The sequence below is a fragment of the Chelonia mydas genome, chromosome 8 (assembly GCF_015237465.2).
Source record: "Chelonia mydas isolate rCheMyd1 chromosome 8, rCheMyd1.pri.v2, whole genome shotgun sequence".
NCBI classification, from domain to species: domain Eukaryota; kingdom Metazoa; phylum Chordata; order Testudines; family Cheloniidae; genus Chelonia; species Chelonia mydas.
Window position 1 is genome coordinate 48,080,822 of NC_057854.1, and position 25,956 is coordinate 48,106,777.

Below are 25,956 nucleotides of genomic sequence, written 5' to 3' on the forward strand. Positions count from 1 at the left end.
TCGACGGCCGCTTGGCCCCCGGCTCTTGGACCCGCGCGCGCGCGCTCCGCTGTTGGAATGTTCGTCGTCCTCTCGAACCTCAGCGCGGCTGCGCGACTCCCTCCCCCCTGCTCCTCCCCTCTTGCTCGCTCCCTCCCCCCGCCACTTCTCGGAGCGCCGGTGTCGGAGCGAAGTCGGAACGGGCCGGGCAGCCGGGCTGGAGCACGCAGAGTTCTGCGGCTGGTGAGCGAGGGGAAGGGGAACAACGTCTCGAATCTCGCTCTTGGGCTGTGCCTGAGCTGCTCCCTGTGTGCGGACGGGAGGGGGCGGTACCTCGCCCCTGTTCACCGGGCGGGGGGGTGCGAGCGGTTCTCTTTTGGGTCCGCTGGTGCCGGAAAGGGGAGGGAGCTGCTTTCTTTCAGGTCCGCGGATCTTGAGTCTCGCTTTGCCCTGCCCTGGGTGGGCGGCCTGAGCCTGTGACAGGTCCTCGTGACCTCGGGTGGCTTCTCCTGCCAGGGGGCGGCACTAGCTGTGACCTGCCGACATCGCTGCTGCCTCGGTGTTTGCGCCCTCCGGTGCTCTCGGAGTCGCCGGCTGCGCCTCCCCTGTCCCGAAAGAAGGAGAAGGAGGAGCAGACGCGAGGTGTGTGTGTGTTTTGGTGCGGGAGTTGCTGTGTCGTCCTGCTCCGTGTCCAGGTATTTTGTGTGTGTGTGTGTTTGCCTGCACTCCAGCAGTCCTTGGGTTAGTGCAGCTTTGGGGGGGGGGGGTGTATGTGTTATGAAGCTGGCGTGTAATGGTAAAGTTGCTCGTCTCTTGAGCTGGGAAGGGGGGATTCGGTGGAAGGGTTCCTCTCTTCTCCTCGTAGGAAAAGCGAAGTCACTTCCCAAGTCTAAAACTAGCAAAGCAGCAGTCTGCATCTGTCTGTTTGTCTGAGGAGCACAAACACTTAATTGATACACTCAGCAAAACCCTTCATGCACATGGAGACACTTTAAAAACTCCTTAAAACTTAATCCCAAATGAGGGAGTTGCTCTCTGAAGGAGTGAGACTTTGCACGTCTGCTCTACTGTATGTTTCTAAAGTGTGGCAATTACTTTAATCTCACTGTCAAGGGTTCAGTACTGGGCTGTTTGCATTTGATTTTCTTGTATGTTAATTACATCTCATATAATTTTTCTTAGCAAGAGATTTTGAATGTTTTTCTGTTTTGAGCTATAGATACAAAGTACTAGCCGCTTTAAAAAAATAAAAGCAACAACTAGAAAAAACCCTTCTGTTTAAAAGAAGCCTGTGTAGAAACATTTCTCATGTTTTCATTTTCAAGCTTTAGCCAGCTTCATGATGATATTGATGACATGATGCCAAATCCCACTTCGGTAAAGAGCAGCTGCACCCCCTACCTCTTTCATAAACTTCCTGCCTGTTAGGATAGAAAGCAACAAATTCTGTTCTCCGCAAACCCATGTTACCCCACTGAAGTGTTCACTTGACTTAAGCAAACTCCCAAGTTCTGTATGTCAACGTGCTTGCATGTTTTGGGGACTTAAAATTCACTTTATCCTGTTTGTAAAGCCATCAACAAAGTGTAACAAAGCGGCCGTGTACAAATGGATTTTCAAAAAGAAAAGGAGTACTTGTGGCACCTTAGAGACTAACCAGTTTATTTGAGCATAAGCATCCGATGAAGTGAGCTGTAGCTCACGAAAGCTTATGCTCAAATAAATTGGTTAGTCTCTAAGGTGCCACAAGTACTCCTTTTCTTTTTGCGAATACAGACTAACACGGCTGTTACTCTGAAACCGGATTTCAAAATATAACTTTTTGCCTTTTTAAAGACATCTGCACATATTGAAGTTTTGGAATTGGTGATTTTAAGGTTAATGCCCCAATTCTGCAGGCTTCCCGTGTACATGTACTCACCTTGATACATTGTGAGTAGTCTTCAAAAGTTGAGCACATGTATAAATCTCTGCAGGACTGGGGCCAACATTGTTTGTGCAGCACATTTGGATTGTGTGGTACATCTGACATAATTAAACATCAAATGATACTGGTATGAAGTAAATGTGCAGTTTGAACTTGATTGGGCCTGGAATACTGACTGAGTTGTTAGCATAGAAGGGTCTGAATAGTGTTTCTAAAAGTGAAGCTAAATCTGAAGAACTGATGGAAGTATTTAACTGTAATTTTAATTAAATTTTCGTATGGTGATACGTAGTGATTTCGTATGGTGAGATACGGTGGAATACTGAGCCTCATTTTGTTTAGAGGGCTGAATTCAACTTTAAATTTTCGTTCATGTGCTAAGATGTGGGCCACATACAACCCATGTCTGCACTGAAGCTTCCAATGATGTCAATAAGAGGCTTGTATAAAGATCAAGGGTATAGTATGTTTTTCATTTTGTTACCAAACTTTTACTTACCATCACTATTAGTTCCTTATTTTTGCTTTCAGCACTACAGGGTGGGAAAATTTACTTGCATTTATGGTCACCTGTAGTTCTGCCCCTTGTTCCTCTCCTTCCCTATAGTATTTTTGCTTCAACTTTCCTGTCTTTCTGAATCAGTCTTTCTTCCCTCTGCATTTTGTTCCCTGCAGCAATTTCAATTCCCATTTCCTCTCTTTGGGCTTCACTCTCACCCTTCCCACCATTGCATCTCCTAAATTAATGAATAATGTTGAAATATAAAGTGTTATCATTAGGCTTTATATTGTTTAGATGCTAATGAGATTAATAGGGCACGGGAATTCTCAGTCATTGTTTCAGCCTGTCTGCAGATTCAGGAAGAGAACAGTACATCAGCTACTCTTAGGTTTCAGAGTAGATACTCTTAGTTCATGATTGAAAGGTTATCTTTGCAACTGGTAGGGCAAGAACCTTTGTTTTTACTGAAAACTCAGATTTTGCAGAATTTGAATATTCTATGTGGGCCATATAAATACACAAAGTGGAACAGATCCAGCCTGTGGTCTGGTTGTTCGATGTTTATGACATGTTAGACAACTTACACATAACATCCTTATGTAATTATGATATTTGGAACATGTTAATTCCATTGACTATCCAAACAGCATTAGTTTCCTTTCTTTTCTGTTGGTGGTATAATTCAACCTGTGCTTCATTGGCATTTGTTTAGTAACACATCACTTGTGAATCTGTGTCTTTCACTTTTATTCCCTTTTTTGCCTGTGTAGGTCTTTGTTCTTGAAAGATATTAGCAAGTCTTAAGTAATCTAGCTGGTAGCACCCCCTGGGGCATGTACGCTTGCTTTTTAATGTACACATTTGAGCCCAAGAATACAAAAAAGTCTCTTTCTCAAATGCTTGTAAGCAGTGAGGACTGCAGAGCCCAGGCTCCGGCCTCAGCCCAAACGTCTACACAGCAATTTTCCGCCATTGAGCCCAAGGCCCTCAAACCCAAGCAGCTATGCCCATGCTGTGGGTCTTTTATTCCAGTGTAGACATACTCAAAAAGGTGTTTCCCAAATGCCACTCTTCCTTCTTGGTGATCACCTATGTGCTTTCTTCCATCTCCTAAGATGTTTAGTATTAACTAACTTTTCTTAATTTAAAAAGTATTTTTAGTTTCCACTGTTGCAGGTACTGTAGTCTAGGCTTGTTCTTCTGTTCTCAGCCTTGTTTCCGCAAATACGGACTTCATTTTGAATTCATTCCCATTGTGTTGCCCCTTCTTCTTTGCAGCTGTTAGGCCATGGGGCTCATGGCTGATACTGGTAAGAAAGCTAGCTTTTGACTTAGTGGTAACTTTGGCATTCCAAGACGCAGGGATGACTCTGTTCAGTGTCTGCGAGGTACAATGAAGAGCATGGTCCCAACCAGTGCTCTCTCTTTTTCCTTCACTCTAGGAAAAGGATCGGGATGGCCTTCTCAAACTCCTATTAATAGAGGCTCCTGTAACAAAGCTGACTAGAGTAGTGTCCTCAGTAGTGTCGAATAGCCATTCAGTCTGGACACAAATCACAAGTAAATTAATTGTATGCAGTGTTGTTGTAGCCATGTCGGTCCCAAGATATTGGACAGACAAGGTGGATGAGGTAATAGCTTTTACTGGCCCAGCTCTCACTAGCAGAAAATGGTCCAATAAAAGATATTATCTCATCTACTTTGTCACTCCAGGAAACTACTTGTAATCTAGAAATAAGAAATACATCATTTACAAGTTTCTAACAAAAAAAATGTTAGAATCTGAATAAATGTAAGTTAAGCTATATAATTGCTTAAATAAATGTGTACAGATAAAATGTATCTTCCTGGTTGTCAAAAAGTAGTACCAAATTTAGTGTGAAGGTTATATTTTAGTTGTAAATCACCGTGTTTTAATGGTTACCAACCAGTGAGAATCATCTTTTCTTTAGGAAAATAACTAAAAAATATTAAATGCAAGACATAATTTAAATCATTTTAATGAAAGTTTCTTGCTTTCTTCTTGAAATGATGATTAAAATTAGTGATTTAAATTGCTTTGATTTAAATCAATCTACCCTGCCTCCTTTATATATCCTAAAGCAGGGGTGGGCAAGCTACGGCCCGCAGGCCGGATTTGGCCCGCCAGCCATTTTAAACAGGCCCTCAAGTTCTCGCTAGGGAGCAGGGTCTGGGACTTTTCCCGCTCCGGCACTCCAGCCGGGGAGCAGGATGAGGGGCCACTCAACGTGGCTCCTAGCATTCGGCTCCTATGCACTCCAGTGCCCACCTCTGGCACTCCAATGGGAGCTGCAGGGGCGGTGCCTGCGGATGGGGCAGCGTGCAGAGCCACCTTGCTTCACCGCTGCATAGGAGCCAGAGAAGGGGCTTGCTGCTGCTTCCAGGAGCTGCTTGAGGTAAGCGCTGCCCTGAGCCTCCCCCCAGTGCCCCAACCCCCCGCCCCAGCCATGATCCCCCTTCCGCCCTCTGAACCCCTCGGTCCCAGCCCACAGCACTCTCCTACACCCCAAACTCCTCATTCCCAGCTCCACCCAAGAGCCCACTGTGACGTTGCACCCCATAATGCTTTATGGAAATATACTTATTAATGTAAATATGACACAACTGGAATATCTTTTATGCTATGTATGCCATGTAATACATCTCTGCAAAGGTTATGATCTACTGAATATATTCATCCTATTTGTATGCATGTATCATTCTTGTGTTTGAAGTTATGAATATTGGCTGTGCACTAGTTAGATTTTAAATAGCCTTAGTAAGTCATTTGGGCAGCTTCTTTAGAAAGGAATTTGCAAGTTAAGTGACCAATCAAGAAATACTTAACGGACAATGGATCTTGGAAGGCTCCAATCCACATTAGAAGTCTACTTGGGGACGTTCAAGGTAGCATGTGAACAATGGCTGTTACCTGTGACCAGAAATAAGAGAGAAATACCCCCTTGGAATAGTGTAGGTGTTGCCTGGTGAGATAGATGTTGCTATGGGCTCACAAACAAGGACAGATCCATTGGTAGGTATGTGTGTCTAAATTAACCAGGTATGACTCAGACCTAGAATGAGGTTTGCAATAAAATATATGCTTTAGTTAAACCAGAGTAATGGACTTGATTAAAAAATTACTGGGTGAAATTGTACAGTTGATGTTATGCACGAGATCAGACTTAATGATCATAGTGGTCCCTTGAAGCCTTAAACTCAATGCATCTATAAAATGTGGAAAATTGGAAGGGAGTATTTTTTTTTTTTAAACTATCAGTCAGGTTTTCTCTAACCTCTGTTAAAACATATTTGCAATTTAATGATGTAAGAAAGAAACAGTGAAACACCAGGTTTGGATGATAAGGCAATAACTTGTGTCTAAAATGAGTGACATAGCTTGTACTGAGATACAGGTGAAACCACCAATAGGAAATATGAACCATAGCGTAACTATTTCTGTAACAACTAAAAGGAAAAATTTCAGGTAGAAACTTTATTATACCTATGTTTTCTGTCTTTGGTATGCTCTAAATATAATCAAGGCCTCAAGTATTCTGCAGCAAGCTGGTCTTAAATGAATTAAATGTGAAACAGAATAATACAATCAGTACTGTAGCTCTTTATCTTGCTATTCAATTTGTTTCTGCTACGTTTTAAGCCTGCCAGAAGTTTTTTTTTATTGATGCATAACTGCTTTGTAGAATTTTCTAGGGATGAAACCTAAAGATTTTGGCAGTTGAATTGTATGGTGTCTGGGGAGTTAGAGGAGACATTTTGGAATTGTGGGATGAGCCCATTCACCATTTAAGTTACCTGTACATTTCAGGCTTCTTCATCCATTAAGATAAATGGGGTAGTTCTCAGAGGTGTGAACTATTGTTTCAAGCTGCTTGCATATACAGAAAAACAGCATTGCATTGGCTTAAATTCTGCTCGCATGCTCTGGGTTGTCTTGGCCTGGTTTACACACACAGTGATCTCTGTCCCCCCAGTATTATTTTGGTTAGTAGTGAGATTCTTTGACTGAAAAAATTGCACCAGTACAATGACATTGGTATGAATGCAGTTATACTGGGTTGTGAATATGCCTTCTACTGGTATAGTTTATTCCCCTTCTCTTATAAAGGCACCTTCATGCAGTTGTAACTGTGTATACGCTATGGAATTTGAACTGATTTTAAAGCAATGCAACTTTTTACGTGTTGACAAGTCTTTTACATCCGTAAGATTTAGAAACTTAATTTTCTGACTTGAAAGCTTGGCTTCTGCCGCACCCTTTTGTGGAAAATACTGTAGAATGGTAGAATACCTCCTGAATAGAATGACACTAGCTGTTGTCATACCTTCTGTTGTCTTGTTAACAAGGCCATGCTTACCTTCTTTTAAAAATGAACTTAATGCTTATGGGTATTGCGCTACCAAATTCACGTCTGTGAAGAACGCATCATGGACTGTGAAATCTGGTCTTCTGTGTACTTTTATCCTATACTATACAGATTTCATGGGAAGACCAGCGTTTCTCAAAATGGGAGTCCCAGCCCAAAAGAGGGTTGTGGGGCGGTGGTGTGGGCACAAGATTTTTGTAAGGGGGTCGTGGTATTGTCACCCTTACTTCTGTGCTGTCAGAGCTGCGTGGCTGGAAAGTGGCAGCTGCTGGCCAGATGCCTAGCTCTGAAGGCAGTGCCCTGCCAGCAGCAGTGCAGAAGTAAGGGTAACAATGGTGCTGAAGAATAAAAAGAATATGAGTGCTTGTGGCACCTTAGACACTAACAAATTTATTAGAACATAAGCTTTCATGGGCTACAGCCCACTTCATTGGATGCATAGAATAGAACATATAGTAAGAAGATATATACATTCAGATAAGTTGGAAGTTACCATACAAACTGAGAGGCTAATGAATTCAGATGAGCTGCTATTAGCAGGAGAAAAAAACTTTTGTAGTGATAATCAAGATGGCTCATTTAGACAGTTGACAAGAAGTTGTGAGGATACTTAACGTAGGGAAATAGATTCAATATGTGTAATGACCCAGCCACTCCCAGTCTCTATTCAAACCCAAGTTAATGGTACCTAGTTTGCATATTAATTCAAGCTCAGCAGTGTCTCATTGGAGTCTGTTTTTGAAGCTTTTCTGTTGCAAAATTGCCACCCTTAAATCTTTTACTGAGTGGCCAGAGAGGTTGAAGTGTACTCCTACTGGTTTTTGCCTGTTACGATTCTCTAAGTTAAGTATCCTCACACCTTCTTGTCAGCTGTCTAAATGGGCCATCTTGATTGTCGCTACAAAAGTTTCTTTTTCTTCTGCTGATAACTCAGCTTAACTAATTAGCCTCTCACAGTTTGTATGGCAACTTCCAACTTACCTATGTGTGTGTGTGTATATGTGTGTGTATATATTGTGACAGGGTCGGGCTGGATGGCTACAGGAGAGTAATAGAAGGCAGATATATTAGCCCCAGGTTAAGTAGGTCCCTTTTCCCTGGGTACAGTAACAGGGAAGGTTCCAGAACGATCAGGAACCTTCTAGAGACAAGGAAGACAGACAGGCTGATTAGAACACCTGCAGCCAATCAAGAAGCTGCTAGAATCAATTAAGGCAGGCTAATCAGGGCACCTGGGTTTAAAAAGGAGCTCACTTCAGTTTATGGTGCGCGTGTAAGGAGCTGGGAGCAAGAGGCGCTGAGAGTGAGAACACATACTGTTGGAGGACTGAGGATAAAGAAGGTGTTGGGAGGAGGCCATGGGGAAGTATCCCAGGGAGTTGTAGCTGTCGCACAGCTGTTCCAGGAGGCACTCTAGACAGCTACATGCCACAGGGCCCTGGGCTGGAACCCAGAGTAGAGGGCAGGCCTGGGTTCCCCCCAAACCTCCCAACTCCTGGTCAGACACATCCTGGTTAGTCCAGTTGACCTGGACTGTGGGTTCATGAAAACGGCCAAACTGAGGGCTGCTGTGAAGCTCCAAGGCAAGCAAATCCTCCAATAAGTGCAAGAGGAGGAACTTTGTCACAATATCTTCTTACTATATGTTCCATTCTGTGCATCCGGTGAAGTAGGCTGTAGCCCACAAAAGCTTATGCTCTAATAAATTTGTTAGTCTCTAGGGTGCCACAAGTACTCCTGTTCTTTTTGCGGATACAGACTAACACTGCTGCAACTCTGAATACCATACCATGCCATGCTTACTTCTGCCTTCAGAGTTGGGTCAGGACCCCTACAATTAGAATATTATGAAATTTTAGATTTAAATATCTGAAGTCAATAAATTTGTGGATTTTTAAAATCCTCTGACCGTGAAATTGACCAAAATGGATCATGGGCTGTACTTGTGGGGAAAAAATCCTCCGTTCATGCACAGAAAAGGTAAAGAACAGGCAGTGATAGTACCTTCTAGTTTATTCCAGAACTTGGATTGATTTAAGTCACTCTTGTTTTGCATTTGTACTTTAGTTATTTTTTGTAAAGAGAGGCTGATTCTTATTGGTTGGTAACCATTAAAACATGTTGATTGTCAACTAAATGTAGCTTCTACGCTAAATTTGGTACTATTTCTTGCTAACCAGGAGGAAACATGGTCTGTATATGTTCAAGCAATTAAATAGCTCAACATGCTTTTTTTTCAGATTCTTGCACAGAATTTTTTTATTATGTCAGGAAATGATGAATGGTGCATTTCTTATTTACTAATTGTTTTTTTTTTGTTTTGCTCATAATTTGTGTCGAGCTGTGTTTGGATGGACATTAGAATTAAATTAAAAATGCACAAAACCAGGATTTTAATTATTTTCTTAAATAAAATCTTATGTGCGGGATACACAAGAAAAATTTTTATCAAAACAAGCAACTGATGTATTAAAAAAGGAATTATCTGTAGTTAGTGAATTTAACCAGTTGTTTCTGGTCACCGTGTCCTTGAAGTCTTTAGAACTAGTATATCTCATTCTCTCACACCTAGCTTTTATTAATAGATTAGAAGAGGAAAACAAGCTTTCCTGCTTCCAGTTGGTCTCTTAACGTTGAACTGAACTTGTAGAATGAACTGAAATAAAGAAAATATTCCCTCTTCCCTTGAAAAAGGCTGTCAAAAACTGGTTTAGCACTTCAACAATTGGTGATTCCAAGCGATTAGTCAATGACTACCACCAGTTCACTGATTTGACTTTCTTTAAAACTCTAGCAGCAAACAAGTAGTGGTTGGATAGTTTTTAATTTAATTTTTAGTTTAAACAATTGTAATAGATTACAGTAAGTTTGACTTCACACAGTTGTTAAACTTAATTAAATTTTAAGTAACTTTATTTTTTGAAAAACAAAATTAATTTCATTAAAAAAATCAGATTTAAATCCACTCTGATCTCCACCTATTTTAGCTGAAAACTTAAATCCAGGTACAATAAGGGTAAAAAAGCAAATACTGTAAGAAGTGCACCCAACATCTCACAAGCATGAGGGAGTTTATACCGTTACTTCTGGAATCAGAAAGCCAGTGAAAATGCTTGCAAAAAGTTCTAGGCCCCTTCTTTGGAAATTAGATCTATAGAAAGTCTTTTTTCCTGGTTTTTAGAAATGAATAGGTGTGAGTACAGCACTGACGGATCAAGCAGAAACGAATCCTGTATTTCAGTGGCATGTTCTTTTTTTGGATGGCCTTCCGTGTTCAAAATATATTTTGAATGTCATATGGAGCCATTAAGTAGATGTAGGAAAAAAAAAGTTTCTAAATGTTGCTGTTACTTTTGAAGGTTGAAAATCCAGTTTGGTGGTATGGGAGTTGCAGTATTTAATTTCATGGGTACTTGTTGTATCAAGCTTGCAAGTATAATCAATTGATTTCCGAATGGCATTTTTTGCCTTCCTATTAGCATACTGAAGATTTAGCCTTTCTCTCAGCATCTGCTGTCCATTCTTCCATCACTGGGGGAGAGTTGGTAGGTATCCCGCCGCGGGAGGCTGCACAGGGTTCCCCTTCTGATTCCTCCATTGTTACTCAATTAGCCAGAGCAATTATTGTTGAGAAACTCATTCCTTTTGTGCATGGCCACAGAAAGGCAGAGAGCATTGCTTCAAAAATTACTAGCTCCTGCTGACTAGGGAGTCAGAGTTGAGGACTGGAAATACAGCCCGGGTCTCCTGTATAGTACAGTGGAGTCGCATCTTACGCGGTGGTTAGGTTCTAAAGTCAGCACGTAAGGTGAAAATTGTGTATAGTCAAAATTACTCTTGAAAAATCTCTTAAATCGCACATAAAGTACAGTGTACTGTACATGGTTTTGTGTATCCTGTACAGTAATATGTATACAGTAATGTACAGTATATAATGAGTACATAAGCAAAATATAATTTTACCCTATTTTTAATTACATGAGAGAGAGAGACACGGAAGAATGAAAGAATAAAAAAGGAAAACAGTAAACCTAACCACTCACCATCCATCCTGGATATTCTTGCTAGTCTACGACGACTAAGACAATGGTGATGCAACGATGATGAATGATGGCTATGATGATTAGTACAGTGCCTGTATGATCGATGAGACGATGAAGATGGGTGCTGTACAATCTCCGATGATTAGTCTTCCTCTTCCCCTGACAACACTATTGGGAGGTCCTTAGGGCTTGATGTCAATCCAGGAGATGGAGGTGACGGAGAGCTTGGGTGATGGAGAGCGAGTCATAGACGAAGTGAATGGCTCTGGTTCAGCTCGAGAAGTTGATTGTGTAGGCTCATCTGCTGCTGGTTTTTTTTTCTTGAAAAACATGGTGATCGGCAACTGTCGCTGTTGTCTCTTGAGCTGCTCAAACATTTCTTGATACGGTCTCAAATCGTCCATAATACTACATGTGATTTTGAGGCTTCGTTCCACAGGGATCGTATTCAGAAATGAAATCATTCACGTGTTTTGCTACTTGGAACACTTAAGCAAATTTATGAAGATTCCAACTTGCTGACTCTTCCTGTTCGTGGTCGTCATCTTCGTCTTCTGGAGATGATTTTTATCAATTCCTCTAACTCTTCATTAGTTAATGTTGCTCAATAGCCCTCAATTAATTCTTCAGTTTCTTCCTCAAGGATGTCAACGAAGCCATTACCACCCGCTTGTTGGGCCATCTGAATAATGCGTTTTACTTCTTTGTCAATGGTCGGGAAACCCTTAAAATCATTCACACGTTGTTTTCATAGGTTTTGCCAACATACATTGACTGTGTCAGGCTTGATTGCATCCATTGCCTGTTTAACGTAAGTGATGCAATCGGCAGTGTTGAAGGACTTCCAACACTCCATCACATTAAGATTGGGATCAGCATCCATAGCGCTACGTATCCGTGAGAATGTAAGCCTGGGGTACGTGGCCTTGAAACAGCAAATCACGCCTTGGTCAAGAGGATGGAGGTGATATTGAGGGGGGGACGGAGGGGGAAGATGACTTCAACATTGTTATGCGCACCGGAGTGCCTCAGGATGGCCAGGAGCATTGTCTACTATAAGCAACATTTTAAAGTCAAGTCCTTGACCACTGGATTGAAACACTTTTGGCACCAATCCAGAAATAATGCTGCTGTCACCCAAGGTTTTTTATTGCATTGCCAGAACACAGGCAGGAGATTTTTGTTCTTGCCTTTTAGGGCACGGGGATTTACGGCCCTGGAGAGCAAGCCTGGCTTTATTAAATGCCCAGCCGCAGTGCCACAAAACAACACAGTCACACGGTCTTTAGCTGCTTTGAAGCCTTGTCTTTTTGATTTCGAAGTGTAAGTGTGGTTGGTCATTTTTTTCCAGAAGAGCCCAGTCTCGTCAGCATTAAAAACTTGTTCTGGAAGATAGCCCTTTTCTTCTATGATTTTCTTTAATGGTTCGGGATAGGCTTTTGCTGCCTCTTCATTGGCAGATGCAGCTTCACCAGTAGTCTGCACGTTTTTGAGGTTGAAGCGGTTCCTAAAACTGTTAAGTCAGCCTTGGCTGGCATTGAATTCCTTCTCATCAGAAGGCTGTCCCTCTCTGGCGGGAGGTTGGAATAGTGCGTAGAGCCTTTTCTCGCAATGTGTTGCCATCGATAGGCACACCTTTACGGTTCATATCTTCCAGCCATAAGTTTAATGCCTTTTCGGTCTTCACTAAAGTCTTATCACGCACCTGGCTCGTCGCTTTAGCAGTTATTGGAGCACTTGATGCCACTGCTTGACGAATTTCTCTCTCTCGAATCTTGATGGCATGGATGCTAGATTCGTTGTGCCCATATTTACGCTCCACATTGGAGACCGACATACCGTCTCTCAATAAGTCTAACACAGCCAGTTTTACCTCCAGCGTTGGAACAGAACGCCGTTTCTTCGGTTGAGCACCAGATGAAGTAGTTGGCTTGCGTTTAGGGGCCATGTTGTACAAAAAATATGTATCTTTAAACACTAGAATCACACACAGCACGGCGAGATGCTTACACTATGAGAGGCATGCGGGGACTGAGACCAACTGAGGGAACAGCAGATTTACATCTCCCATCTCACGCTCACTCCGGGGCATACGCTCATTGAGTGGAATGCTGGGCGGAATCGCTCGCACTATTTAAACTGTTACTTTCCTTTCTGTCTTTTTTTTTTTTTTTTTTGCTAAGCGCGTATAGTTGAATTAGCGTAAGTTAAATGTGTGTATGGTGCGACTCCACTGTATTACAGAAAGCTGCTGCTATGTCAATTCAGTCAAAAAATGTTTGAACAGATTAGTATTTCATTTGATGGTAGAGCAGTAAGTAAAGCAACTAAGCTGATCTGACTTAGCTTAGAATGTCTATCTGCAAAATCATGAGACGTTGACATAGTACAGGTTCTGTGGGGAAAAAGTAGCATGGCTGAAAGGTCTCTTGATCATAATTTGTAATACAAGCAAATATGGTGGGATGGTCTTATGGTGAAGTTACTTTTCCACAAAAAGGACCTTAGTATAGGCTGTGTTTCAGTGTGAAACTGTGATCTGCACATTACAAGGCTTTGGAAACTTGGGACTGTAGTTCACACTTCACTGTATTGGAGTTCATTATGAGCCAGCTCCAGTGTCCTAATTGTGGGAGGCAACTTCATGACTCTCTGTTTAGAAATCATTGTATGTGAGAGAGTAAAAGGAATTTAAACAGGAAAAATGAAAGTAAAAGCATAAAGGAAAGGAAGATATTAAGAAATTGACTTTACAGGTAGTTCAAGTTGTTCTTGAGATATATTCCACTCAGGTATGTTCACACCTAGCAAACTGATGTCAGAGATTTTTCTCTCTAGCTGTATATGTCATGGCGGCACGCGCATCTTATGCCTTCCCATGGCAGCACCACCCTCATGTAGTCTTAGGAGGGACCCAGACTCCACTCCACCCCCCGCAGTTCCTTTTTACCTCCAGTGACGTTAGTCATAGCTCCCTGTGCGCAAATCTTCTCATGTTTTTTTTTCTCTGCGTCACATTTGTGTTGCTGAGTTTTCACTTTTTGTAAACAGTTTTTAATAACTGTTAGTAGTAATACTCATGGTCTAGTTTAGTTTTAGTGTAGTTTTTATAATTAGGATTTTTTGTGTGTTTTTTGTGGTGTCCAGATGTGAGGGTTATGCAGCATTCTCCAGGCTTCAAACATTATCTGTTGTATGGGGTCTGTGTTCCCATCAGTAACCCATACACTTGATGCTTGCTCTGCGTATGAGAGGGTCACGCTAAAGAAAGGTGTATTTTCTGCTTTCTTTTAAAAAGAGAATGCAGATTGCAAGAGACCATCATCTGAAGCAGCACTTGATGGAGCAAGCTATGAGGCTTGTCTCATCACTGTGACCTTCCACAACCTCCGGTTCCAATCACCTTCACCCACCTTCCATCTTTGAGGAAGCGGTGAACAGATCCCTGGACTCTAGTTCTCCGTCAAAAATAGAAAGGAGTCGTCTTACGTCTCGGGAACCACTTTGAAAAAGGACCAACAAGACAGATCAGGGCACCTGAAAGAAAGGAGGGATTCATCATCTTCCTCCTCAAAGGCAGCCTTGAGACATCTGCAAGACCATGGTACCCAGTGTGGAGCTGGCCATTTGGCCTGCATCTTCCTGGTACAAGGGCAGGAGATTTTGAGTACTACACCATTTACTTCAATCTGTTTGGGGGATGGCCGTCAAATCCAGTACCTAAGGTATCAAAAGCAGCAGTGCTGCAACTGTTTCTATCAGCCTCGCAGGCCTGTGTGGCAACAATGAACTTGTTATGTTTGTCCATTCTGGAGATGCCTACTTCAGGAGTCACCAGGATTATCAATACCAACTGCTATTCTAGGCCCTTCCGCTTCTTCAGCATTGAGGCTAAGGTTGATGCCATTGATATCCTTGGTAATGAAGTTGGAACAGACACCATCATCAGGGCAGGAGGCTGTAGGTTTGGTAGAGGTGCACTACTCTATAGCTCCGTGAATATTTTTCACCTTGTCACTGGGGATCTCGATACCTAGACTCTGCTTTGAGACCACACCAACTCCATTGTGGTCTTCGGCACCAATAAGAGGTGATTTCCTGAACTTTTTGGCAATGTGTCTGGTACCAACAATGCTCCTGGGCTGACTTGGCCATTTTATTCTTTGTTTGTGGACAAGTCAATATACCTTGTAGGCCCATCTGGTTGGGCTCCACCCAAGCCCACAGACTATATAGAGGACTTCTCAGATTATGCTATAAAGTCTTCCAGTTCTTCTCCATCATGGTGGAAGAAATCTAGCAAATCCCTTAAGCAGCACCCTGCAGAGAGTCTCTCCACTTCTATAGAAAGGACAGACCATCTTGGCCCCTGATGTACTGTTCTCCTATACCTTGCCATTTCTTGCAGTGCCCCTCCTGGGAATTGTGGAGTGCCTCCTGCTTACATAAAGTTAGGACTCGATTCCCATCTGCAAGCAGATCTCCCTGCCCTCAAAGGGACCAGCCTATAGAGAAGTCCCTATCAAGAATGCAGGAGGATGTCCATCCTCTCAAACCACAATTCCTGGAGGAGCATTTGTCAGAGCAACAACCTCTCTCTTGTGCAACAACCTTGGCTATACCCAGTTCCCTCCCTGCCACCTCAGGAAGATCAGTAGTCCCACACTCCTCATCTCCCCTCCAGAAGACTTCAAATCTTACCAGGACCTGCTTTGAAGGGTGGCTTCAGCTCTGAATATAGAGGCTGAACTAGTCCAGGAAGATACTTACATAACTACTCCAGAAAGAGTTGTCCTTCAGATTAATGACTCCTTATTACAATTTGTGAAGGCTTTATGATTAACCCCTGCTTTGCATCCCCCAAAGGCTAAATGTGTGGATAAGCATTTTGACGTACTTGCTCAGGGGTTTGAATGTGTTTTATTCACATCCAATGCCTAACTCTTCAATCATCACAGCTTCCAATGACAGGTCGCTGCAGGGGAGGTCCAAAGCAACTTAGAAAGAAAAAGCCAAAAAGTCTGGATTTGTTAGGAAAGAGAATTTATTTGAATGCCTCGCTCCAGATGAAGATAGTGAACCAGCAAATGTTCTTGGCAAAATATGATTTGCTCAGCTGGGAAGGGATGGCTAAGTTCTTTGACAAGCTCCCGGAGGACGCAAGGAATGAGTTCCAGGCCTTCCTCACTGAGGGTAGGCTGGTGGCAAAGACTTGGTGTCAGTTGGCACTGGATGTTGCAGATGTCTTTTCTAGGCTATGGCCCCTACAATAAGAAGGGGGTCATGGTTACACAATTCTGGAATAGCACTAGACATTCAACATTCTATTGAGATGAAGACTTAACTTTTGGTGGACAGTTGCTATTCTCTGATAAGATAGATGAAGTCTTATATTCTTCTAAAGACTTCTGTGCTACCCTCTGTCCTCTGGGAGTGTGTACCCCATTCCCTAAGAAGTGCCAATACAAACCTTCTCAACCTTATCAACAAGAGCAGAGGCTGCCATTCTGTTCCTCAAAAGACCAGGACACCTCCAGAAGAAGGCAGACCTCAAAAGAAGATAGTGTCTAACTCCAGTTCAAACCAGTTGTCTCTGTCTCCGCCTGCGACAGAGAAACAACCATTTGACTTCTTTGAGGGCAGCTACCCAACCAGCAGCAATCTTCCTATTCCTTATCTTCATCTTGAAAACAGACTAGCTCTTTTCCTCAGCAGTTGGCAGATGATAACCTCAGACAAGTGGATTGTAATTACTGTGGGTCTAGGATATTCAGATGAATTCTGCTAATTTCCCCCTTTCTTCACTCTCCCTCCATTTCCCTTTTTCAGGGACCAATCTCACAAGACTGTTTTCCTTCAGGAAATCTAGTCACTGCTTACCCTGGGAGCTACAGAGGAGTTTACTCCACTGTTTTAGGGACAGGGTTTTTACTCCTGCCATCTCTTAATCCCCAAAGCCAAAGGGGGACTACAATCCATACTCAATCTCTGTGCTCTCAACAAATTAATCAAGCATGTGGGTAACCATATGGAATCTCTAGCATCGATCCTCCCTTCCCTGGATCAAAATGATTGGGTTGTTATCCTCAGTCTTTGAGATGTGTATTTCCAATTATGGTGCTTCCTGGTCACAGAAAATATCTCAGATTTGTTGAAAGGGATCATTAGTATCAGTATATAGTACTCCCCTTTGGCATCTCAACAGCTTCCTTTTTTCTTCTGCAAATGTGTGGGATTGGTGGCAGCATTCTTAAGGCGAAAGGGTATTCACATCTTCCCTTACCTCAACCACTGGTTGCTCCACGGGTCATCTGAGAGTCAGGTTCATTGTCACATCAAATTCATCATCCCCCTCTTCAGTCATGGGGGTCTCATCCTGAATAAAAAACATCACTTATTCTTACTCAGAGAATTGAGTTCTTTGGGGTCCTACTCGATTCTATGAGTTCAACTGCGTTCCTGTCTCAGCAGAAATTTCAGGTGATTCACGACCTGTGCCTGTCTCTCAGGACTCACCCATCCATTGTGGCTTGGACTGTTCTGAGGTTGGTTGGCCGTATGTCCTCATGTACATAAGCAACCAAGTATGTCAGACTGTCTCTGCAAGGTTCAAATGTGGGTGAGATTAGTCTGTTGGCCCAGGAGGCACCACTGAGACAAGTTTGTCTAACTACACCAACAGTGCCGGGGTCGTACAGTGGTGGATGAACCCAGGCAATGTGTGTGTAGGGGTCCTCTGTTCTCCCCCAGCCTCGGGAGTTGGCAGTTGTAACTGACTAATTTCTAAGGGCATGTCTACATGTACAGTGCTGCAGTGGCACAGCTGCATCAGTTCTGGTGAAGATGCTCTATGCTGACAGGAGAGAGCTCTGCCATCGGCATAACAAAACCACCTCCACGAGCAGGAGAAACTCTCCTGCCGACATAGCATGGTCCACATTGGCACTTACGTCACTCTGGGGGGTCATTTATTCCCACCCGAGTGACAAGATTTCTGTCAACATAAGCTGTAGTGTAGATATAGCCTAATAAGATGGGGTGCTCATATGCAGTGTTCTTGGGCTCAAGGCCTCTGATCACAGCATGAGGCAAATCTTCATATCAATGTCTTTGAGCTCTGAGCAATCCACAAAACTTGCCAGGCTTTTCGCCTTCATATCAAGGGACTCTTAGTGCAGATTCTCATTGACAACGCTATTGCGATGTGTTATCTGAATAGGTGGCGGTTGAAGGGGCCTGGTGCACCCTGCTATGTCGAGGCAGTAAACTTTTGGGAGTTTTGCATTGGGGAAAACGCTTCACCTGTGGCTGCACACTTACCTGAAGTGCAGAACCAGCTAGCTGACTTCCTCAGCAGGAGGCTTTCACTCAGTCACAAATGGTTTCTCAAGAAGAGTGAGACTCATTTTTCAGAGGGGGATGCCTCCCTTCCATCCACTTGTTCGCAACAAAAGCGAACAGAAAATGTCACTTGGCACAGCCATTATTCCCTTTCTGACACCTTTAATGGACACTGGGTCTAATGTATATATTGCCTCAATTCCTCTTCTGCAAGTCCTTCACAAGCTGAAGTGAGAATTGTACCTGATTGATCCTTACAGCCCTGGAATGGCCAAGGCAGTATTGGTTTTCGGTTCTCCTCAGTCTCACAGTTCCTCCTCCTCACCCCTGCCTCTTCTTCTGGATTTCCTTTTGCATCTGGGCATGGGCAGCCTCCACTTTTCAGACTGGCTTCTGACTGGCTAAACCAAGAAGAGAGAATGTGATTGTAATGGATGGCCTGGAGGGCCAGACAGTCTAGAGGTTAGAGTATGTGGCTCCCAGTCCTCTGCTTGGTTGCGGGGCCTCAGTGTTTTAAGGCTGGAGGTGGGGAGGTAGGGGGGAATCGGGCCGTCCCTCTCCACCAGGTCCCAGCCCATGGCCTTGTGTGTGTCAAGTCCTGAACGGGGGCAGCCCTCCTGGCAGAGGGTCTAAATTCACTGCGCTGAGCTACTTCCCATCAATCTATTCGGTTTGGGGCATGTCTCCTCTAGTCTGCTTAGCTGAGAGGTCTGCTTCTGTAGGGTCCTTCTCATGGGTCTTGAGCTGCCCTTCATCATGGTCCCAGGCTCTTGCAGGCAGGTGGCTGCAAGTTGGGCAGACCAAGCCCCACAACGTCTCTGGGCTTTGCCCACTCAGTTGCCTCTGGAGCTTGGAGGCTTCTAGGTCTCCTCCAAAGTCTCCTTTGGATGGGGAGACCGTGCTTCCTCTCAGATGGCTGCATTGGTGGGCCAGGTTAGTGATCCTTCCCCTCAGTTAGAGAGGTGGCTAGCTCCTGCCTCTTTGCCAGTCAGTCCAGAACTGAGCCAGGCATTTTCCTTTTTTCTTCCTTCCAGGCTGGCATTGGCTGTAGGTATAATGGGGCAGGGCTTGCTGGGCCCAGAAGCTCTCTTTAACCCCTGATGTGTTGGCTGGCCATTGCTCTGCTTCATCACAGTGTTCAATAGTGGGTCACGAAATCCTTCTCAGTAGCAGAAAGCCATCAACAAGACCGACTTCCCTGGCTAAGCAGAAACATTTTTCCATCTGAGCCTGTTTTTGCAAGGTACAGCCTTCGGAAACAAAGATCCAAGATGTATTAGAGTATCTCCTACATTTGAAATCTTTGGACCTGCCTCTAATTTTGCTGAGGGCACACTTGGCAGTGATCCAAAACAGTCTTGATTGGTTTGTGCCAATCCAATGGTGGTTATGTTTCTTAAAGGAGTAACCTGCCTTTTCCCTCCAATCCAGGACTCAGTACCTCTTTGGGACCTCAACACAGTTTTAGCAGCGCTCGTGGGTCCACCCTTCAAACCAATGGCCACTTGTGTTTGGCCTTACCTAAGCCAGAAGATTCTTTCTTATAGCTAGAACTTCAGCCAGAAAAATCTCTGAGCTCACCCATTGTTGGTGGGCCCTTCTTAATGTTTTTAAAGACAAAGTAGCCCTACAACCGCATCCCAAGTTCTCAACTAAAATCTTGTTAGTATTTCATTTAAATCATGTGATACGTCTTCCAGTCTTATTCCTGAAGCCATGTTCCCTCAGAGACGAGGAATGTCTCTATTTTAAACATTAACACTGGCTTTTTATCTTGACAGGTTAAAGCCCGTTAGACAGGTGTTCTTGTCTTTTTTTTTTTTTTTTTTTTTTTTTTCCCTGTGTGGATCATGAGGGGTCAGGTGGTATTGATTCAAACAGTATTTCACTGGATTGCTTTCTGCATCAGTTGAGTTTGTGGGGTAGCCTGTATTCTTCCTCCATAGATGCTCTCAGCTCATTTGATGAGGGCCCAAGTCATGTCAGTGACTTCGCTCAGGATGTTCTCATACTAAACATTTGTGGGACTGCTACTTGATCCTCAGTACATATATTTATCTGGCACTATGCAGTCACAAGGGCCTTTAGGTCTGATGCAGCTTTGGCAAGGTGGTGCTGCAAACACTGTTCAGGTAAAAGCAGCAAAGAGTCCTGTGGCACCTTATAGACTAACAGACGTATTGGAGCATAAGCTTTTGTGGGTGAATACCCACTTAGTCGGATGCATGTAGTGGAAATTTCCAGAGGCCGGTATAAATATGCAAGCAAGAATCAGGCTAGGGATAACGAGGTTAGTTCAAACAGAGAGGATGAGGCCCTCTTCTAGCAGTTGAGGTGTGAACACCAAGGGAGGAGAAACTGCTTTTGTAGTTGGCTAGCCATTCACAGTCTTCGTTTAATCCTGAGCTGCTGATGTCAAATTTGCAAATGAGCTGAAGCTCAGCAGTTTATCTTTGAAGTCTGGTCCTGAAGTTTTTTTTGCTGTTTTTTGAAGTTAAATTTGCTATTGTGTGTCCAGGGAGATTGAAGTGGTCTCCTACAGGTTTTTTTTATTGCCGTTCCTAATATCTGATTTGTGTCCATTTATCCTTTAATGTAGGGACTGTCCAGTTTGGCTGATGTACATAGCAGAGGGGCGTTGCTGGCACATCATGGCATATATTACATTGGTGGACATGCAGGTGAATGAACCAGTGATGGTGTGGCTGATCTGGTTAGGTCCTGTGATTGTGTCGCTGGTGTAGATATGTGGGCAGAGTTGGCATTGAGGTTTGTTGCATGGATTGGTTCTTGAGTTAGTTACTATGGTGCGGTGTGTAGTTGCTGGTGAGAATATGCTTCAGGTTGGCGGGTTGTCTGTGGGCGAGGACTGGCCTGCCTCCCAAGGCCTGTGAAAGCAGGGGATCGTTGTCCAGAATGGGTTGTAGATCACTGATGATGCATTGGAGAGGTTTTAGCTGAGGACTGTATGTGATGGGTGGAAGGTGTGGCAATTGGCCTGAACGTCATTTAAGTTTGGACTCAATCTATTTTCTCTTTTTCCTGGGGAAGGTCTCATGTCCAGAGTCCTCTGCCAAGGACAACCTGCCTGCTACAGTTGAAAACTTTCTTTCATGGGACTTGATAGGTGTAAGAGGATGATGTGTCTGTGACAAATTAGCCTTAGACAGTTAAGGGCCTTTTATCAGAATCTTTAATTAGACCTGTAATCAAATGGGAGTCACTGAAGTGCATGGAGCACTGTTGTCATGATCATGTGCGCCTGGAAAGCCCAGAAAGGATGCTGCTACATTCAGTAAAAATAGAATATTGAGCCTTCTGGACTTATTCGGGTTGGTAAACAGATCTTTACTTTTCTTGAGGGTGCTCAGATGCCATGGTGATGGGTAACCTTATGAAAACAACTAGTGAAATGTTAACTTCCTAAGAGGCATGGGAGCTGCCCTTGGAGTCCTGAGAGGGTTAAATAGGTTTTAATTAAAAGGATCCCACCCAAATATTATTGGGTTCTTGAGTAGATTGAAAGTTGCATTGCATCTGAGTCTCTTGTTGGTTTGTAGTCTTTGAAGCTGTTAGCTATGTAAATTATTTCAGCCTCCAATTAGACTCAAATGGTTACCTAACGTTTTGGGTGACAAAATTTGTCCCATCTAACAGATGATGAATGATTCTTAACTTCTAGACATTTCAGGCAGTTGAGCTGGGCTAACAGGCTTCAATTTTAATTCAAGCATGATAAGATTCATCTTGCATGTAGTATGTCAATTCTGTGTGTTTTAGGGACATCATGCCAAATTTTTTATAGGAAGGATGCATATCTCAAACATCTGTACACATAGATAATTCAGCAGTTAAGTAAGAATTTTAGCCTTTCTTGGGATTTTGACTTATAGAGGAAAAGACCTTATTTAAGGATTGACTTTTTGATGGGAATTAGATGCCTAATTTGTCTGAAAACTTCCCCAATGTCTCAATAACACCTGATAAATACTTCTGTAGTAGATTGTTTGTCACTTCTGTTGCTTTTTAATTTCAAAAATTGGAAATATTTAAAAACACTGTGGTTGAAAGGCAATAACATTTCAGTGTGTTGCTAGCTGAATAAATAATTTAATTAAGCAGAAAAGAAACTTATAAATGGCAGCCTATACAGTGGAGAATCATAAACGTGTAACTTGGGTTCCATTTGCACATACAAAAATAATAGCTGTTGGTCTTGAAAAAGATGTAACCTCCCCCCTTCCCTTTCTCCTGGAAACTATTCAAGTTAGTTAGATGTTTTAGCTTGAATACTGGATTTCAAAGGATCTAGAGTAAATTTAGCTAGCTTATCTGCAACATAAGCAGTAATCAAGAAAGCAAGTTTTTGTTTTATCCCTGTACTGTGTGTAAAACGTTAGTTGTGATTTTTCTCTGAAATGTGACTGTACAAAAATGGCTTTGCCGGCAGTGGACCCTAGGGTCCATATTTTTTGTCCATGATTTCTGTCTCTAATGTGTTTTTTTAAAAAAAAAAAAACTGCCAGCCCTGCAAACTTTACATAGGCTGAGGGTCATGCTTGTTTTGTTCCTTTTCTTGCATCGTGCTCTGTGCATGTAAAGGAGGCTGAGAACAAGATGCTAGCTGGTGGTCTGAGGTTGAAAATTACTTTCTCTCCTTCCACAAAAAGTCCTCAGCCTTTTTCTTGGCAGGTTCAGAATTAATTTGAAAATAAAAATTAATTCAGCAATCTACAAATCTAAACAAGATTACACAGGAAGACTGGTGGAGGAGGGAATTGAACACAGGTCTCCCAAGTGCCAGACTAGCACATTTAGGTCCCAACTGTTGGCTGAACATCTTTTTTTGTTAATTCAGTGATGGACTATGTAGCGTACTTATAGCATATAGAAAACAGGAACATTCTGTTTAATCAAACTCTTTACTCTCATTTCTGTCAGAGAATCAGGAAAATCTATTTGAAAAATAAAAGGTGAATAGCTTAGTTTCATGCCTTGTTTGGGGCCCTTTTGGGTAGCATATCAAAGGCCTTGATGTCAGTTAAAAATGTGATGACCCTGTAGGGTTTTATTTTTTCTTGGTGGGGAGAAAAGAGGGCTTGCACAACTAAGAGCCTAACTTTCTGTCTAGAATTAGCATTTTAAGATCTCTAAAGATGATTAGTAAGAGGCTTGTCCTTTGGCTTTGCTTGTTTACATTCCTCAACTTGCTCTGGTTTGTTTCTCCTTTCTGATTGTTGTTTAGGCTTCATTCAGCATGCTTACCTTAACTACTTCTGTTTCAATGCCATTTACCCCTTGGCTTCCCTGACATATGTTAATTTTTAATAGTTGTAGGATATTACTGCTTTTACAGATAAAAGCTGTACTGGTTTATGCATGCTACACAGATATAGGATAAAGATATATTCTTCCCTTAATCATAGTTGATCCCAGCTGTCAACACTTTAAATGATAGCTTGTGTTAGTAATATAGAACTTCCAGTAAACAGAGGAACCACTTGCTTGAATCCTTCTTGGAGATAAAGAAATGGTTCACCACTTCAGTGGAAAGAGAAACCTCTCAGGACAAATGCTAGAAAATTCAATAATTTTTAATTATGGTCAGTACTGCTGCTTATCTCTCTTTTTCTTGGAGATTGATCAGGTAAGAGTTCTGTGTGCCCTCCCCCCCCCCCCCCCCCCCCCCAAAAAAAAAAAAAATGTATGGAAGGAAGTTGTTTGCCAAATCTAGAAAGGCAATTAGGTTGGAAATTCCCTTTACATTTAAAGTTTCTCTTGGGTTCCCTGGCCTATTGCTGTGACCACTTCATTCCCCTGTTTGAATCCCTTCACTTGTTCTTCTGCACTATATAAAATGTAAAATTCTTGCCCTAGCCTTCAAGGTCCTCTACGCCCTCAACTTGTCTGCCCTTGTCCTTATTATGTTGATGCCCAGCATCATATTGAGATAAAATATAAGCATAGACAAGACCCCTGAGCTCTAAAAACCCCAACTCCACGAGGGGGAATAGCTACCAGTGCTGGGAGCACGGCTACTCTGGCACTTTACAGCGATGAAACTTGCAGCGCTCAGGGGGGTGTTTTTGCACACCCCACAGCAAGAAAGTTGTAGCACTGTAAAGTGCCAGTGTAGACAAGCCCTCAGATACTCTTTTTGTCTTAAGTTGGAGCAGATCCCTACAGTTACCTTAACTGAAGGGTGAGTTCACACCTGCCAATCTCAATGAGGTTTTAACTCCACCCACAACAAGATTGCACCCAGCTCACAAAACTCCCATTGAAACGGTATAAAACATGTTTGCGACAAGCCCCAGCCCAGGCTAGACTGAAAGCTAACAGTAACAGTAAGACCCTCTTGGAGAAGAAGAAAAAATCTGATGTCCTGAAATATATTTGCTCATAACATGAAAACTGGCAGCCAGATACAGCTGTCAGTTGTGTCATACATTTACGTAATCTTACTTAAAAGATTACTGCATTTTTGTGAACTTCAAGCAACCTGAATGTATATATATTTCCCCCACAATCACAAACAAAACCAGCATTTGGTTATTGTGGTGAGTTAACTAGAAGAATACTTGGAATTTTAACTGTTGCAGCATATATTTGCCAGTTATGAGGCACATCTCTCTTTCTCTCTCCCACACCAGGTGAATATTTGCACTCATTTTCCCATATTAAAAATTGAAAAATCCACTTGCCTTTGAAAATCAAGAAGCTATTCAGGGCAAGAGTCATCATCTTGTGAATCTAAGTTTATATATAAACCATTATGCAAAGATAACCTCCCAAACGTGAACATGACATAGAGGTCTCTTCAACACATTTTATAATGTATTAGTTTTTTTATATTGTGTGCTTATAATATAAACACACATATAAAACAGTACATTAAATATTTACCACAGAAGTCTCCCCACATGAATGCTTATACTCCTATCAAGATGAGGAAGTTACATGTAATAATAAAACCTTTTTCCACTCTACGAAAAACAAAGAAAGAATGGTCATGCTCTGTTACACAACGTAACAAATAAGCATATATCACCCATCTGAACATTTTAAATTCATTATCTTTTAGTCTCTGCTTTTTTCAGTTATAGTCTCCCTGAATACTGTACAACTAAATCCGATCACTTTACCTACCAATATCTTTCTTCAAATTGTTTCTACATACAGATTTAGTTGCTTTATCCCTATTCATCTACTTAGTTTGTCATTTTGCCATGGAAAGATGACCAGCAAGAGGAGAAAAATTGGTCTTGTACCCTTTTTACTTCTCCATGACACACACATCAGATTCAAAGGTTTTGTCTTTGAGCCCAAAGGAAAAAAGTCTGCTTGTTTTTCGTGTCAGAAATTCAGGTCTTTTCTGGCCTGGAAGAGCCTGATGACCATAGAACTTAGTAAAATGACAACTACACAGAATCAAGACAGAAAATAGAGCAACAGAAGAGGCGGTGGCAGCAGCATCCCAATGTATACGGCCAGTGTCCAAGAAAACATTAATGTGGGAAAAGGTGACAGCACTGTGGCAGGGAGAATGGTAAGCAGTGACAACCCGCATCTTGAGATGGATTTGCTACCGCAACAGAAAAAACCCTTTCAGTCGCTGTAGTAAAGCCTGGTCTACGTTACACAGTTAGATTGACGCAAGGCAGCTTACGTCGACTTAACTATGTAAGTGTCCACACTAAAATTTCAATCCCGCTTACGTAATTACCCCACTACGCCAACTTAACTCAACCTCCATGAGAGGCATAGAGTCAACGT

The 25,956-nt window shown here is 42.5% G+C and overlaps 1 protein-coding gene across 6 annotated transcripts in view; it reads left to right on the top strand.

Moving 5' to 3' along the window:
- Window positions 1–57: 57 nt before the first annotated feature.
- RABGAP1L (RAB GTPase activating protein 1 like) overlaps window positions 58–25,956 on the top strand; it is a 556,714-nt gene continuing 530,815 nt past the window's right edge. For 2 of the 6 annotated variants that reach the window (XM_007061167.4, XM_027823604.3), the window contains exon 1: window positions 58–222. In XM_007061167.4, coding sequence (XP_007061229.2) covers window positions 58–222 — 165 coding nt within the window. Of the gene's footprint in view, window positions 223–283; window positions 675–25,956 lie in introns of those variants that run through there. The other 4 variants (XM_043521568.1, XM_037907748.2, XM_037907749.2 and 1 more) reach the window with 4 other exon arrangements.